Source organism: Sinohyriopsis cumingii, chromosome 13 (assembly GCF_028554795.1).
Source record: "Sinohyriopsis cumingii isolate HCF-2022 chromosome 13, ASM2855479v2, whole genome shotgun sequence".
NCBI classification, from domain to species: Eukaryota; Metazoa; Mollusca; class Bivalvia; order Unionida; family Unionidae; genus Sinohyriopsis; species Sinohyriopsis cumingii.
In genome coordinates this window covers 27,616,462-27,633,815 of record NC_142973.1, presented here as the reverse complement: position 1 = coordinate 27,633,815, position 17,354 = coordinate 27,616,462, and the positions used below count along the sequence as shown (strand labels likewise).

The following is a 17,354-nucleotide window of genomic DNA, read 5'->3' as shown; positions in this document are numbered from 1 at the left end:
TAGAAAAGTCTTTGAACTGTTTGGACTGGTCTGCTTTTGATTTAGCATGAGGAAGTCTACCATCTGGACACAAAGTCCAGTTCCAGAACTTGCAGTTTTTTCCATAGAAAAGAATCTGTTAAAATGAAAAATCTGCTTTTTCATCTGTATTTTTCTGTCAACAGATTGTCTGCATTCCTTCATATCATGATATGCTGTTTATCTTGGTGTGAAGCAAAGCAAACATTTTCCCATCAGACAGAGAAAGCATGATTTAATGTGATCAAATTCATTCAGACTTTATTTAGACAGTATTTATTTAATAGGCCTTAAACCTTTTTGATCACATGGTTGTTGCCATCATTTGCTATCCATCAGATTTATGATTCCAACATATTGAATTAATTGAGAAGATACAATTAAAGTTTTGTAAAAAGCTTTTAAGATTAAGTATATTTGATCCATGTTTGTCAGTGGCTATTTTCCATCATCTGAAATATATAATAGAAGATGTATTTTGAACTGGATTAAACTGTTTGAGATGGGTGACCACATATATCCAAGGTCAAGCTATAGAATATTGTCACTGCACTAATGCAGGTAGAGCAACATGGACTTCACATATAAAAAATTATGTCTCAGATATTGTGTGGGTGTATGTGTTTCATACAATCTATAAGAAATAAAACAGTATTTTTTTCTCTGTTAACTCAGTGCTCAAAAGAAAGCTGTTTTCAATATTGGTCTGATTCTATTACAGCTACTTTGAGTCTTCATTTGTATTCAAAATGTAAAAGTTCATTACAACTATAATTCTATCTAAATTGCTTTTAGGATCAAATGTTAGATTAAAAAGTTTAATAAGATTTAGAACTTCCCAGAATATATTAGCTATGATATCAGGTAGATATGATAGATTCCATGGATGTGAGTTACAGAAAATACTTTTTTGAAAAATGTTACTGTTATTGAAGATGTCATGTCAGTTATATGCGAAAATAAGAAAAAATAAGGGATCTTTTTGAACTCCAAAAATGATGTGTATCAAGATTTAAAAGTACAGTGCTCCATATCTGACCACATTGCCTTAGCTTGTACTTCATTGCTTTCACAAAAAAGACTAATTTATTAGCTATTTAAAATTTTTGGCTATGTCACATCAATATATGGCATGACTTAATTTCTTTTCTTTTTTTTAACCATGTCTGTCTGGTTCTTGTAAAATGCTTTGTACATAATAATAAGTACTCTGTGCCTAAGACAACTACATGAAATAAAGATGTTTGTAATTTTTCATACAGGGTACTGCAAATCTTACAATTTTGACAAGCATACAATTTTCATACATTTAATCCAGATGACTCAATTCACAACATTTACCTGTAGTTTCTAGTTTTAGGTGATGTAATCATACATTATGTGTGTGATATGGCCAATGATCAAACTCTGAGCATTTTCAGTTGTTGTTGTTGTAGTTGTTGTAGGGTTTAACGCCATTTTTTCAGCGCACGATAGGCTATACATGGCAGCCAGTATTAATGGTGGAGGAAGAACCCGGGAAAACCCCAGAAAGAACCACCTACCCATGAGAAGCTACTGGCAAGCTTTCTCATATATCCACATTGGCTGAATCCGAGACTCGAACCCACATAGACAGAGGTGAGATGGCAGTGATCCGTAACGGAGAGCGCGATAGACCACTCGACCACTCGGGGCCCCCATTTTCAGTTGTAAATACACTGTATATATTTGTAGGTCAAATGGAGTGTCAGCACACTTCTTGCTATATAGTGCCAGTTCAAAGTTAAGTTCAACATTAAAAGTTAAGTTCTAACAATGTAAAGGTAAAAATGTTCAAATAACTGATTAGTGAAAAGTTAATGATGCTAAAATAGTGAAAATTCTATCACTAGCATTTTATCTTTCCAGGGCTCAGTCACATACACATTTCCATGTGATCGCTGGCTGGCTCGTAATGAAGATGACGGAGCTATAGAGAGAGAACTGGTGGCTCAGCAAGCCATACAAGAGACAGTGACAAAAACTGGAAAACTTGAGACAAAACAAGTGAAAATAAAGGACCAATTAGAGAGTAAGTTGTTTCCATGATTTGAATTAATAGTTATTTATTCCATGGTTAACTGGTACAAAAGATAATTTGTCAGTTTTTTTAAGAGTTCTTTTACCTGTTGATCTGCAATTATCAGCAGATAGTAGTTTAAGTGATAAAGACTTAATTTTGATTATAAAATATCATGTTTCTTGTAAATTTTTCATGGCAGGAAAAATATCCATGCACCTAATCCTCGTTCCCATACATAAGTTAGTCCATCCTCTATTACATATTCTCATTAGAACAGCTTGTCCCACAATTTATGATAGATTGCCATGGAGTGTGGTAAATAAAGTTGTCATATTATATAATAATCCTGGTGTCCAGCCATCTACCCGTCTGGCCTCCCATCCTGCAAGTAGTCATATTTAGCATAACTATTATAGTTCAATCTACACAGCATCCAAGATGATATCCACATCTGTTTCTCATTGAATATTCATGTCACTGTCTCAAAATATAGCTAAAATTACTGAATTCATTTCGTGCACAAATGATTTAAACATAATTCATATTGACATTCGGTAAAACACCATTTATTCAATACATGCTGAAAGGACTGGTCTGTGTACATGCTATCTGCCATGTTTGTCCTGAGTTCTGGAAGAGTCCATTTTTGATACTATAAAGAAATTGAAATGAGGCAGCTACTTCATGTCCAAATAGGAAAGCTGGTCACTCCTTAATCAACAAATTGACTCCTTCACAGATCATGGCAGGATTGAAAAATTTGAAATAAACAGAATACCCTGTTCTAGCATGTATTTAATGAGATGTGTTAAGCTCTATGTCAGTTTTAACAGTGTTGAAATGCTTCGTGCGTGAAATGATATCACTCGCAATGCTGTTCAGAACAAACTATAGCCTCAGAGTCAATGATGGATTGCCATGAAATTTGATAAATAATACGTATCATGGCTTTCACCCAAAAATGCACATATTAGTAATGACTTTGCTCCCACAATTTTGTTGGGAGTGAATGCCTTTTTTGTCTTCTAGCATGATACAGCATGTGACACAATCTTGTTAGGCTAACTGTCTCCACAGTTTTTGATGAATTGCCATAAAACTTGGTGAATATTGTCATCACCTGCAGATGCATATATTGACTAGTCACTTTGTTCTTGCAGTTATTGTTAGAGTAATTGATTTTTTGTCTTAGAGTTTAATGCAGTATAGGGCAACTAGTCAAACAATTTTTAAATTATTGCCATTAAACTTGGTTAATATTATGGGTAGCACTTGAAGATATGCATATCATCAAATCACAATGTTCTGGCAATGCATGTAAGAGTTGTTGCCCTTTTCAAGGTTTAGCTGAATGCCTTGTGTGACAGAATCTTGTGAATGTAACTTGTCTGACAGATTTCAGTGGATCGCTATGAAACATGGTAAATGTTATGATCGTCTGAAGATGCGCATGTTATTTGATCATTTGTACTGATGCTATTCATTTTAGAGATATTACCTTTTTGACTTTAAGCTGGATGTAGTGTATCACAGAATCTAGTGAAAATAGTCTCTTACTTTTCAGTGGATTGCCATGAAACTTTGTACATGTCATGTTCATCATTTGAAGATGCACATTTCAACAAATCGTTTTATTGTTGCAATTTTTGTTATAGTTATTGCCCTTTATGTCCTGCAGCTGAATGTAGTGTAAGGCAATTTTTTGACCGGTCTTGCAGCTTTTCTATGGATTGCTGTGAAACTCAGTATATATTTTGGTTATCATCTAAAAATGCACATTTTTATAGTCTTATCTCCATGATGTTGTTGGGGGAAGGAGGTGGGGGTATATTTACATCAGCAAATTCCTCACCATTCCTCATAGTTTTCATTTAGGAGTAGACTACAGAATTATCAGTAGCAAAGATATGTTCCTATAGCTTGGATACAGTCATTTGCAGTTATGTTACAAATATGCTGTTACAAACCAATGCCTGATACTCATGATTGTAAAAAATTAGTCTCTAATTCCTTTCAATCAAAAGTTTAACCAAATATCTAAGTAACTTGCTAACTTCCTTAGCACATATTAGAGGTGTAATGTTACACTTGTATATTCACTGAACTGCTAATGTCCCATATTTGAATTGTATTTGGTATTCATGGCACCATTATTCAAATATTTTTGAATACAGATAGTTTAACATAGAACTTAATGTATACTTCGTAATCCAGTACTAACCATATTTCAAAATACAGTCAAACTTTCATTGATTTAAAGCATAGTTTGTTGTTTCTGTTGCAGTATAAACATATTATGTCAAGTTGTTTATTCTGGAATTAGGAAGACTTGATTTCATTTTCTTACGCTTGCAACATTAAATTACTTTAATGAATTATTAATTAAAGTTGTTTACCATTTTTAATAATAATTTTGTCAGTATTTTTCAATAGTTATGCGATTATTGATGTAAATTTCAAGTCGATTTCATTCTCCAGAGACATGTTTTAACGTAAATTTCATTCTCCAAGGATGCATTTTACAACAGTCAAAAACTAGTCTTGCAATTTCCACAAAAATGTCAGCTGAGGTTGAAATTTCAGAGCCTTCAGCTAAAGATTAATCATCTGTATGGAAATACTTTAGATTTCCAAAGTACAAAGAAGGCAATAAATATTTAATGAAAGAAGCCAAAACTATATGCAAGTTCTGTAAGCACATTATCAGGCATTTATTATTATTTAATATATATTTATAAACTTTTATTGTTGTTGGTGTTGTTGTCACCATAAAGGTTTGCCTTTATGGTCCAATATTCGTAAATGCTTTCAGTAATAATTTTTAGATTAGCATCCTGGGTCTGTTGATGTAATTTACTAATAAAATTCAGGCTTAAAATCTGATAAAATATACATGAAATCATGTTTCAAGTAAAAGAGTATTCAGTACTGCAGGGGACATTTCAACTGCCCAAAGGGTGGCCCTCAAACCAGAGCATGTTCTTATGCTTGTCTTTTTAAAGAAGAATATTATTATTTGAACTGCTTTTATGTTACAAGACTAGTAACTAAGATACTGAGTAACATGTGAGTCAACTAACTAAGTGTGTGTGTGATTGGGATTTTTAACTTAGCTTTAACAGTTTTTCAGTCATATTGCTACGATGTCTGCAGTGTGGCAGTTTATAGTGATGTCTAGCACTGGGGAATCATGCCACAGACATGTAGCATTATGTCCCACCCAGTCACATTATCCTGACACCAGTCCGACCAGTCCTAACACTAACCTCTTAATGCTGAACACCAAGCAAGGCAGCTATTAGTACAATTTTTAAAAATAAGTCTTTGGTATGACTCAGCTGGGGATTGAACCCACGACCTCCCGCATCCGAGGCGGATGTTCTAATCACTACACTTGAGTAACCTCTGAGTCAACTAACTTTAGGTTAAGAACTGTTCTTTTGTTCTCATTTTTCTTTTCTGAATATTCATGAATAAATATTTGTATTTGTCACTCTGTATTCATGATATGTATCATATTTGCCACCCCCTGTATTTGTTACAGACCTTGTAAAATGTGTACCATCTATTGCTCATAAAGGTTAACCTTTTAGCTGTTTGAAACATGGTAATGGTTTGTGTCTCACCTTTGCAAGCATAATGAAGCATATGTATAACTTTTCTAGAAATGATGAAAACTGCAATATCAATGTTGAAGTTTTAGTTACAATTTTGTTTAAAAGTTTTTGCAGTTTAAGTACAGGTGATGTCCATCAACATATGCATGAAAGTGAAAGAAAGGGTTTTCAAACTCATCAGAGATTTGGTTTTAAAGAGCAAGTGTGGCAAGGGTATTTGTATCACATAAAAGCAGAACCAGAATGCAGTAAACTTGAGGGATCTGAGCTGCTTTGATAAATTAATTGAACTGAAACAAAAAAAGATATCTGAAAAAATACAACCAGTAATTGGTTGTTGTCTTCAGGTTATTAGATATTGCGATACACTATAAAACAGTTGGAACATTTTTAAAGTGTCTGTGCAGTGACTAACTTTTCTGCTGTTGTCAGATATATCTTTGTGTTAAATATGCAGCTGCTAGTTCAATTTGGGGGATTAAATACACTGCAAAGTGAGTTTTAATTCTCATTTTGTTAACCAAACTTTTTTTATCATGCATACACAAGAACAACAAATGGATTTCTACCATCTAATTTCATCATTTAAACATTTTGTCAGCAGACTTAAACAGTAAAATCAATTATCATCAAGAATATTTTATTGATATACATTTATAAAATTGGTAATTGGTTCAGCTCTAGATTGCTGACATAATCCCAAAATCCTTGTATTTTTGCTTATCTGTACTCATATTTATGGGTATCATTTTCATAGGTTTCATTAATTAAATTCTTGGATAATGGAAGTAGTCCTGCTGGTTTTGCAGTACAAATACCATTTGTTGGGTCTTTAAATCGATAATATGAAACAACCATGAAATCCATGAAAAATGGTACCCCCACAAAAAAAAGAGTAAATTCACAGTGAATAATTACAGGGATAACTAATCAAATGATAAAGGATGAATTATGTTACTGGGGAACACTCTTTCAGCCCATACAGTTGGAAAAAGTCTGAAAAAGTGGTGTCTATATAGTACATGTAATCCATGGTCAACTGTTCAAGGTTTATATGAAAGATATGTTTATCTTTCCTTGTAGTGAAGAAATACACAGTCAATGTCCACACAGGTGATGTGAGTGGGGGTGGGACAGATGCAAATGTCTTCCTCACAATATTTGGGGACAAGGGTGACACTGGAGAAAGAAAACTACACAAGTCTGAGACCTTTACAGATAAATTTGAAAGGAATCACGTGAGTAAAGCTAGCTAGTAAAAAAATATATTTTTATCCTTAGTTTTGCTATGTTAGAAGATAGCTTGGAACCTTTCCAGATAATCTTGATGTTAAGTTTTTGTAATGTTAAACTTTACCACTGAAATTTATTGGAATAATTTGTACTTTGTAATAGTTGTGCCTTGTCTGTGTTGATACTGATAGACGATATGTGGGTCTGATGTCACCTGTTTATTAAAATGTGCAATGTTGCTGCTTGCAAATCTTTCTGGAACACACCTGCATACAGTTTAGACACTTACTGGTATTTGGTAATAGCCATATCTAGCATTAAATTCAAAATGGCATAGGATTTGATCTGGAATATTATGTACATATCACCAAAAGAACTCTTCACCTGATGGTAGTTCAACAGTCACAAGATATACCAGTAAGTATATAAAATGTATATTAATGTGTACAGATGAAGCTGCAAATATTTGCATCATTTAATGAATAAGCAATATCAGCCCATAAAACTTAGGTCAGTTCATTTCAGATGTAGAGCTGATTTATCAGCCTAGCTTTGACTCATCTCCAGTTTGGAAAGAGTTATGACCGTTGATAGTTTTGAATCTTCACATGGGATGTTGCTTGTATTTGGGATTGGTCAAGATCTATGCAGCTTTTCTGATTAAGTTCAGTATGAACATTGTTTCACAGACCTATATGTGCCTTTTATGGGTTATGAAATGAACATTGTTTCACAGACCTATATGTTCCTTTTATGGGTTATGAATTGAACATTGTTTCACAGACCTATATGTGTGTTTTATGAGTTAAGCACAGTCTTGGGTATATTCTTGTCTTTACATCAGAATGTTGTCTGCATAGGTCAAGAACAACTCCATGTATTCCAGTGGAATTAGAATATTATATGTTAAACTTTGGTGTTCATTTTATGGAGTTTTGTCTCTTCACAATTTTGAACAGAGTTATGACCCTTGTCAGTCATTTTGTCTCTTTACATCCAATGTTGCTTGTAATCAGGAAGAAATAGAACACATTTATTTCAAGACAAAAAAAACAAACCGAAACATAACTAAAGCAGCAAACAAAAGGAACCTTTACAGTGAATGTTACCTTTCTTTCATCTGAGAAAATTCTTAAAATTTATTAAGATAAAAAGACTTCATTCATCGTAGGTATTATGTATTAATTCCATAGACAAACAGTGTATTCACTGTACTACACTGATAGTCAGGTGAGAAGATTTCTCATCATGACATCAACATTGTTCTGGGTTTTTCATAACAGATAAAAATATAAATATTATCTTCTATGTACATCCATGACCATGTTCTTTAAAGAAGGAATGTTTAATCATCATTAGGATTTACATGACTTCAGCACCGCAGTGGCAGGTTGTGACATTAGGATTTACATGACTTCAGCGCCACAGTGGCAGTTTGTGACATTAGAATTTACATGACTTCAGCACCACAGTGGCAGTTTGTGACATTAGGATTTACATGACTTCAGCACCACAGTGGCAGTTTGTGACATTAGGATTTACATGACTTCAGCACCACAGTGGCAGTTTGTGACTTGTACTTAAATTAATCTAGTTTATGTTCAGTAGCATATGATGCAACTGTACCTGTTGGTTTAAGGAAACCAGTAGCCAGAGTTAACTCTTTTTATTTATAGTCTGGGTTCAGACTAATCTGCTGATCTTCTTGTGCTAAAATAGTTAAACAAATATTAAAGACAAAAGTTAATAGTATTTATATCTGATCTTATGATGCAGTTGTTCATAGCCAGGTTGACAGATATTTTGCCTAAAAGCATGAATGCTGGGCATGCTTAACAAGTGGAAGCATGTGACAATGCAATTAAGTAATAAAATTGATCAGTGCAGAATGATTTTAGTTGCAAATAATGGGTTGTCACTCACAACAGAGGTCACTCAAATCAGGCTTGACTGTATTTTCAAGACGTTGGATGAATTTAATTATGAGCAAGAATTAAGATCATTTATGAGTTAATCTTTTATCTCATTTACTAAGCTTGTTACTACTCTTGGGGGGGCCCCGAGTGGTCTAAAGCGCTCTCCATTACGGATCACTGCCATCTCACCTCTGTTTGCGTGGTTCAAGTCTTGGATTCGGCCAATGTTGGTATGTGAGAAAGCTTGCCAGTAGCTTCTCGTGGGTCGGTGGTTATTTCTGGGATTTTCCTGGGTTCTTCCTCCACCATTAATACTGGCCGCCATGTATAGCCTATCATGTGCTCAAAAATGGCATTAAACCCCACAACAACAACAATAACAACTACTCTTGAAACTAAATTTTTATCAGATTTAGCTCAGATCTGGTAAATAACTTCATATTATCATGGTCTTTTTGTTTATGCATTATTGCATTGGACATTTTATATCAGTGCACCTGTAATTGCATTTTTACTTTGCTTTGAAACTGTAACTACCTAACTCATTAAATGTAATCCCAGTACAACAACACAATGAACAAACAATATGCTTCAATGCTAATACCATAAAAGCTGATTTGTAGTTTGCTTTTGATGTTAGTGACCTTACACCATACCTGTCAACTTTAAAACCAGGAGGGAAAAAACTCTCGATTTTTGGGGTTGCTCCACGCCTACCTCCCGATTTCATAATATCTTCCGATTTTTGCAGAGAACTCCCGATTATTACATCATGTCTTCGATTTTCATTTCTTCTAAACAAGAAAAGTCCTACATGTTCTGTTGTATCACCTGTGGATTATTGTTGTGACAAAATAATTTATTATGAAGAATTCGCTTCTTCACTAAATTGAATGTTATGTTTAAACATTATTCACGTAAATTAATACAATATTACAAAAATAAAAAATTGAACCAGAACAAATAAGTAAGCCACAACAATAAAATCATCCACAATTAATTTCAATCCCAAAAATGATCACTTTGAATGCTGTAACTCCATATGCTATAGCGCCATTCCCACGAAAGAAACTTACATGAGTGAACACCTGGCATTTTTATACCCTCGATAACAATGATAATTACCATCGTTAAATTAAAAGAAGGAATGAAAATACATATTACGCAGCAAAAGTGTCCTAAAAAACTAATTCAGAATACATGTTTTATAATAAACAATACTAAATGCTTTATGAGTTGACAATAAGGGAATAATTCGGATATACAAAGAGTGGAAAATAGTTGCCACATGTATGGTACCATGAAGCTGGCTATTTTGGTACCTTGAGTTCAACAAAATTGGGAATCCTTTATTTGCCAATCAGTTGCTGGTGCTTGCGTAACACATGATAGTGTAGAATGTGTTTTTTTTTATTATGGCTGAGGGCCAATCGTTTTCACAAATAGTTACATGGATAAGGATTAACTTTTAATTAATCGTGCTGGCTTTCTTGCTTGTTTATTTAAGACTAGCTATTGTGCAGTTTGGCCACAGCTGACCAGATTATGATAAAAAATAGGGAAAATAGGGCACATCACAGGGAGAAATGGCAAGTCTTTTGCAAATTTCACGCATATTGGACCAGGAAAATCGATCAATATTTAGTGAAAACAAGGCTTTAAAAATGCCACGAAAAACCTCCCGATATTAGATCCCAATCTCTTTTTTTTTTATTCAGTCTCCCTACATGGCTTTTGAAAAGTTCATAGGTATGCCTTTGACCCTGTTTTACAAAACTATGGTAATCGTCCTAATATTAAGGAATTAAAGGCAATTACTCTTCAATGTACTGGTATAGTTACCACTCAAAATTCCCTCTTATCACAAACCAGTTTAAGGGTTTTAATGATTAACTGGCCTGTACTTCTGTCGCAAAACCAAGAAATTTGCCGACTATCAACATAGGAGATGCCAAAACATCAATCAGGCTTTCCATTGTGTGGAAAGTTATGATGTTTGTTCAGCTAAAACACAAAACTAAAATTGATTGATGTTTATCTTAGTTGAACTATATGAGAATTTTAGCCTTTATTATTACCACTCTTCGTGAATATGTAAATTATGATGGTTATGTGCCTTGTACAATTAAATGTGCATACCTTTTTTAAATATTACCTTAATTTGTAGGATCGCATATATCATTGATAATGAGTAGCTCGTGATTCAGCGTAAATGAAACAGCTATTAAGGACTAGCTGAAATGTTATCTGGAAGAATGCAATTTGGTTGAAACAATGAATTAAGCAAAATCTGCATATAATATGTTTGGGAATAAGTAAGGATTTAAGCGACGCGTTGCACTATGTAAGTACTGTACATTATAGTTCAGCATGGTCTCCCTGGTAAACTCCACTGGCCTGCGAATTATAAAGTCTGTATTTACCTTTATTTAACTTCATGTTGGAGAAATCAGAAAATATGCACATGCAAAATAATAACAAAATCAATCATAGTACTTTATAACAGTTTAATAATTGTCGGGTCACCGAAAGTTACTTTTTTTTACTTGCCCATGTCTTAGGACACAGAAAAAATTATTGTTTCATGTCCCAAGATTTACAGCCATTACAGTAGTCAACAAAAAGACCTAAAAACTGTCAAGTTTAGACATTGGCCTGTGGATAAGCTGACCCTCCCCTTCTTCCAGGTTTTTTTTTTTCCTAAATTATTTGGCTTATACACGAGTATGTATGGTAACCTGCTTATCAAAATTTTCAACTGTTGGGTTATGTAAGCCAAGTGAGAAAAATCAGGCCTACTTTGTTTTCTTGTTCCTGTTTGTAGATTGATGTATTTAAAATTGAAGCAGCTGATCTTGGAAACCTGTTCAAGATTCATATTCGACATGATAACTCAATGATCAGCCCTGCCTGGTATTTGGATTATGTGGAAGTCATTGACACAACCAATAACCAGTCATACATGTTCCATTGCGAGCGCTGGCTAGCCAAGAACAAGGATGATGGCAAGATTGAGAGGACCTTGTATGTTAAGGTATGCAAGTTATTTTTTACTTAGTATATAGAAAGAATGATTGAAGACTTAATTTACAAATGGGTTTTTTTCTTACCAAAATTGACTAGGATTGAAGTTGAAATAGCTGTTAGAATCTTTTCAAATAGAGTTTACATATCTTCAGCCAGGTTTATGAAGTCTTGTGCAGCATAGCAGGAATATTTAATGGTGGAGAAATTTTTTTGATTTAGCATTTTCAAAAGGAGGTCATGAAAATAAATGATGTCAAAATTTACTGCCTTAAATATTATTGTCTGGAACCACAAAAGCTAAAATATAACTTGCCATTGTTAGAATCACCCATTTTTAAAAAGAAAAATCTCCAATTTCTATAGCTAAATTACATGTAATACAATATTAAACAAAATAAATTAATAATTGTTTTACTGCATAACAAAAATACTGGTTAATTATTAAATCTGTGTATAACTCTTGTCGTGCTGATTTAGTCACTAATGCACTCATGGAAGATCTGTATAACTATTGCCAGTAGGAATTATAGAGAAAATGAAAAAGATAGTTAAGTAGATGATGTGTTCTTAGTTGAATAATTATACAGTTAATTGGAAATTTAAAGAAAGATTCTCAGCTGTATATACCTTTTCAAACATTTTTCAATTTGTTCATACAGGGCTATGATGGGGAGATGTCCAGTACAGGTACACTACGATCAACAGCACGAGGTTCAGTGCTCAGTTTGGACTCTTTGAAGAGCTCAGACCCATTTTCCAAGAGTCCAAGACTAACACGCAAGGCCATGTCCATGTCCATGGAAGACATTCCAGAGGGATCAAGTAAGATTTTTTATATTCTTTTACCAGTCTTACCATCCTACATCATAAGCATGCAGATTACCATCTTATCATATATTTTGGGATACATAAAATTGTTATCTTGATGTTTCAGAACTTTGCCACAAAGAAACTGATTCCCAAAAAGTCTGTCCAATAACCTGGGGTTGGGATGAGGTAGCATTTTCTGCTAATTTCTTTTCTGCAGTTGGTTGATTGATATTTGATGAAATTAGAATCATTGTAGTCTGTGTATCAATTGCTTATGAAATCTTTTATATGAATGCAATTGTTTCCAAACTAGAAAATATATCAAACAGCAATTAATCAACATTTGTGGAGTTAAAGTTATCAGAACTGTGATCTCACTCTTTATAAGAATAAACTGTTTGATCTTATTTGGTACATTGAAAAATAATATTATTTCTCCATTAAGGATCTGAACAAAACTTTGTGGATGGATTGTACTTTGAGTAAAGAAAAAGATTATTTAATTTGGGCATTGAAAGGGCAAATTCACAGTAGCTGGAAATGAAAAATGGTTTCTGTATATAAAAAAATTACTTTCTACCAAAAAAAGAAGCCTGTAGTTGTTGGGGTCAGAGGTCAAGGTCATTGTTACCGAATGAAGAATAATGGATCTCACAGGAAGAGGCCTGCTGATTTGGGATTTGAAAGGTCCAAGGTGAAAGTCATTTTGGCTCAAAGAAAAATTGCTATCACAGTGTCTTTTGTACTTGAAAAAGGACCTTGACCAAACTTTGTGGATGGCTTGCACTTTGGTAAGCAAATTTGGGGTCGAAAAGTCAGAGGCTACAGTCATGGTAAGTTTATAAAGAAAATAATGGTATCTACACAGCAAGTTTAGTTCCAGAACACATAATTTAATCAAAAATTGAGGTCATTGAAGCCTGTTGATCAGTCATGCCCTACTAGAGCTTTCATAGAGGACTGCTAACTGTGTACCATTTTGGGGGGGGTTGTTATTGTTGTCTTACCAGAATTAAAAGATTGTTAGACATGGGTATTACAGGGTAACCACATTTCATTATATCAGAAATTCAGATATAAAACCATCATGGCATGGATACCGAATTTTCACAACCTCTTGACCAATCTCACCAAACTGATTTTTGAAATGCTAGAGTTTTATCACAAAAGTAAGTGAGAGTTTGATTTATTAATCTGGCAAGATGTGTTTTATTCTTTAAAAGAAAAATTGCCCAATGTACTTTTTCTTAAATTTATAAAGATATTCATGCCCACTCTATTTCCTTCTTCCAAACCCAATATATCCAGTGACTTCAGAGATGCATCTAAAATAAATAAATTCGTTTGTACGAGGGCCTCAAGGTAGATTAGTTCTTAGCTAATTGTGCAACCCTCTTTAAATAAGGTCATTATTCTTATTATTATTATTATTATTATTATTGTTATTATTATTATTATTATTATTATTATTAAAGTTTCTATTTGTGAAGTTTTCATTTTAAATATGTCAACAGTCAGTCTCTGCATTTTATTATTAGCTTGACTTTTTCAGAGATGTTAGGACTTGAAAAAGCTTATAATTGCTGACTCAATTTAGATTGAACCTTCTGCAATAAAGCAAATAATAATTTTTTGTGTTAACTTCAATGCATTGCTTACAATTGTTGCTCAATCCACTGTAAACAGCAGTACACTGATGCTAGTGCAATCAACTGGAATACACACCAGCACATAATACACTATTGTACTTGAAATAAGTTTATCACCCAGTTAATAAAATTATCAATCTACCTACCTTTATGCAAAACTCATGTATGTGCATGCATGTGTTTCTGATATCTTACTGAGAGAGCACAGTTACTTTCAATTTATGCCAGTTTTGATTTACACCATAACCCCAGAAATACATCTGTGGTGTAAATCAATTGTCACCTGTATAGCAATTTATAATTGTTTTAACATGATAGTTTGAGAAATGTATCATAGTCAATAAATGAATTATTTACATGTACTATTATCACTATTCAGCAATTCCATACACCTTACACATAAGCACTGGTGAGGGTGAAGACAATGGGACAGACAGTAATGTCTGGGTGCGTATAATTGGGACAAAGAAGGAGACAGGGAAGTTGTTCCTTGAACTTTACCAGAAGGACCGATTTGCTCCTGGATCCACTGAAACTATCTCCATTGAGGCACTGGATGTTAATGAGATTAAAAAAATTGAGGTAATAGGAATTAGAAAATGAATGAGTGTACAACTTTATGGATTGAGAATAATATGTTATATTTAATAGGATAATCATGTTTAAGTCATTAAAGTCAATGATGGGACATTAACACTAATAGTATTTAAAAAGTATTTGTGTTATTTCAATGCAAATTTATTTAAATAAATTATAACTTTGTGGGCCAAGAACTTTCTATTACTTTCTTCCATATTTATGATGTAGTACCTATCCTTCAAGAAAGGTACATTTAATCATCAAATCTATTTTTTGGGTAAATATTTTCCTTTTCAGATTGGCCATGATGGCACCACTCCTGGCTCTGGTTGGTATCTTAAACAAGTGGAGGTGAACATGCCAACCAAAGGAAAGCACTACACCTTCCCCTGCAAGAAATGGCTTGCCCGTGACAAGGAAGATGGCAAGACCAGTCGTTTCCTGTATGTGGATGATGGAATAAGCAGTGTCACTTCTTTCAAGCCTTGTAAGTAGACTCTAAAAGTTCAATTTACCCTTATTGTGTGGAGGGTTTATCTCCCTTTGCCCTTCATTTTTGGAGGCATTGTTAGAATTGTTTATGTCCCCACCATTGTGTGTAGAGTTGAGAATGAAGTGCTACCTATGTGTGTTTGTCTATCTTGTGCATTGGTTTTCATTTATACACAGCTACTTTATTTTAAGGACTTCATGGATTCAAACAAGATTTGATACATGGTGCTTTGTAACAAGAAAACCTGCATCTAGTTCAATTTTTACCTTTTTCTGTTCTTGATATATTGATTTTTGGTCAGTTTCTATTTTTACTCTTGAATCAGTGCAGGTGATACACCCATTTATTGGAGGAATTGACAAATACCCTGTCAGTCAGTTTTTTTTTCTTTTTATTCATCATGCCCATTCGATTTTACTGTATAATATGTAAAAATTCAAGCTGTTGTAACTCATGTCTTCCACGCAGTTACTTGAGAGAAAAAATATGAAGGAAAAAAATTAATATGTACTAAAAGCATTAACATTTTCAAATGAAAATCTCTTATTGTAAGGATAATGCTATACTGATTAGTAGACATGGATATTGCTGATTTGGTGATTCTTTAATTCACTTGGTTACTTACTTGTTCATCTGTGTTATTATCAGATCAAAAAATGTTTGGCACATGTGAATGATATCTCAATATTGGGTTTCTTTTGGCATTGAAAATATATTCGTTATGGCACAGTGATGAAATCTTGTTTTCAGTAGGAAAAACAGCTTTAGCCCTCAAAAACAGCTAAAAAGGCAAACTACTTTTGTCAAAACTACTCTCTTTGAAAAGGGTATAAACTATATAACATATAAGCACTGGCAAAATTTTAGACACATACATGCATGAAAGACACAAACTTGTGCTTCAAAAATTATTTATTTTAAGATTCTTTAGGAGAAAATTATCTTTATTGAATAATGCCTTATTAAGTATGTACTTTACTGACATGTTTAATTGCTGGGTCAAAATAAACAGATGCCTACACAACCACTTTCTTCTTTAAGAACCTACTGCCTAACTTAATAACACAGTTACTTTTGTGGAAACCTTTCCTTTCATAATATGGAATTAAAAAATGTAATCCTTGAATAAATTTATTTTAATGATTGCCTTCACCTATGGTTTTACTATACCTTTCATCTCCTTTTCCAGTGATTGCATATGAGATGACAGTTTACACAGGGGATGTTCAAGATGCTGGTACAGATACCAAGATTACAGTCACCCTGTTTGGGGCAAAAGGAACTACATCCCCAGTAGTCCTTGAAAAGGCTGGGGACAGGTTTGAAAGAGATAGAGCTGACCTCATCAAGGTAGGATACTGTAGATTTTTCAGCAAGTTCAGATTTGTAGCAGAATTCACAATTTTTGCAGATTTTCATGTCATTGGTGGAATTCTTTAAACTTTTTTATTTACTTCCATGCTTTCTGACAGTGAATATGAAATAAAATAGATCATGAAGCCAGTTATAGTCTTAACTTTAGCATGATGGGATATTTTCATAAATATAATCATAGGTAAAAATAATTGTGTTGTGTAATAAAAGGAAGAGAAACAAAAACATAGCATGCATTCCTTAATTTCCAAAAATATTACAATTCACAGCTGAATAGAAGATTTTGAATGGCTGGTATTTTGAAGTTTTAGTGGGGTTGTTTAATTTTTAGCTTACCTGAACATAAGATAAAGTGAGCTCATGGTATTGCTATTTTCTTATTCTCAAAAATAGGACAAATTTCAACCATATTTGGCATAGAGCATCCTGGCATAAAGGCTGATACAGAGGATGCCATTCTGCCATCAAATATGGTCAACACTACTTAAAATAGAAAAACTTTCAGATGACTTCCTGACAAAAATCACTGAAAAGAATTTTAGCAAATTTTGTGAAGAAACTTCCTAGGATGGAGGGCATCCTAGTTTGTACAAC

General features: G+C 33.5%; 1 protein-coding gene across 2 annotated transcripts in view; it reads left to right on the top strand.

Moving 5' to 3' along the window:
• The window catches only part of LOC149785097 (lipoxygenase homology domain-containing protein 1-like), a 225,905-nt gene that overhangs the window by 173,009 nt on the left and 35,542 nt on the right, over positions 1-17,354 (top strand). For both annotated transcript variants that reach the window (XM_089978857.1, XM_089978855.1), the window contains 7 exons: positions 1,909-2,071; positions 6,763-6,917; positions 11,653-11,862; positions 12,515-12,677; positions 14,694-14,896; positions 15,191-15,380; positions 16,576-16,736. In XM_089978857.1, coding sequence (XP_089834983.1) covers positions 1,909-2,071; positions 6,763-6,917; positions 11,653-11,862; positions 12,515-12,677; positions 14,694-14,896; positions 15,191-15,380; positions 16,576-16,736 — 1,245 coding nt within the window. The remainder of the gene's footprint in view (positions 1-1,908; positions 2,072-6,762; positions 6,918-11,652; positions 11,863-12,514; positions 12,678-14,693; positions 14,897-15,190; positions 15,381-16,575; positions 16,737-17,354) is intronic.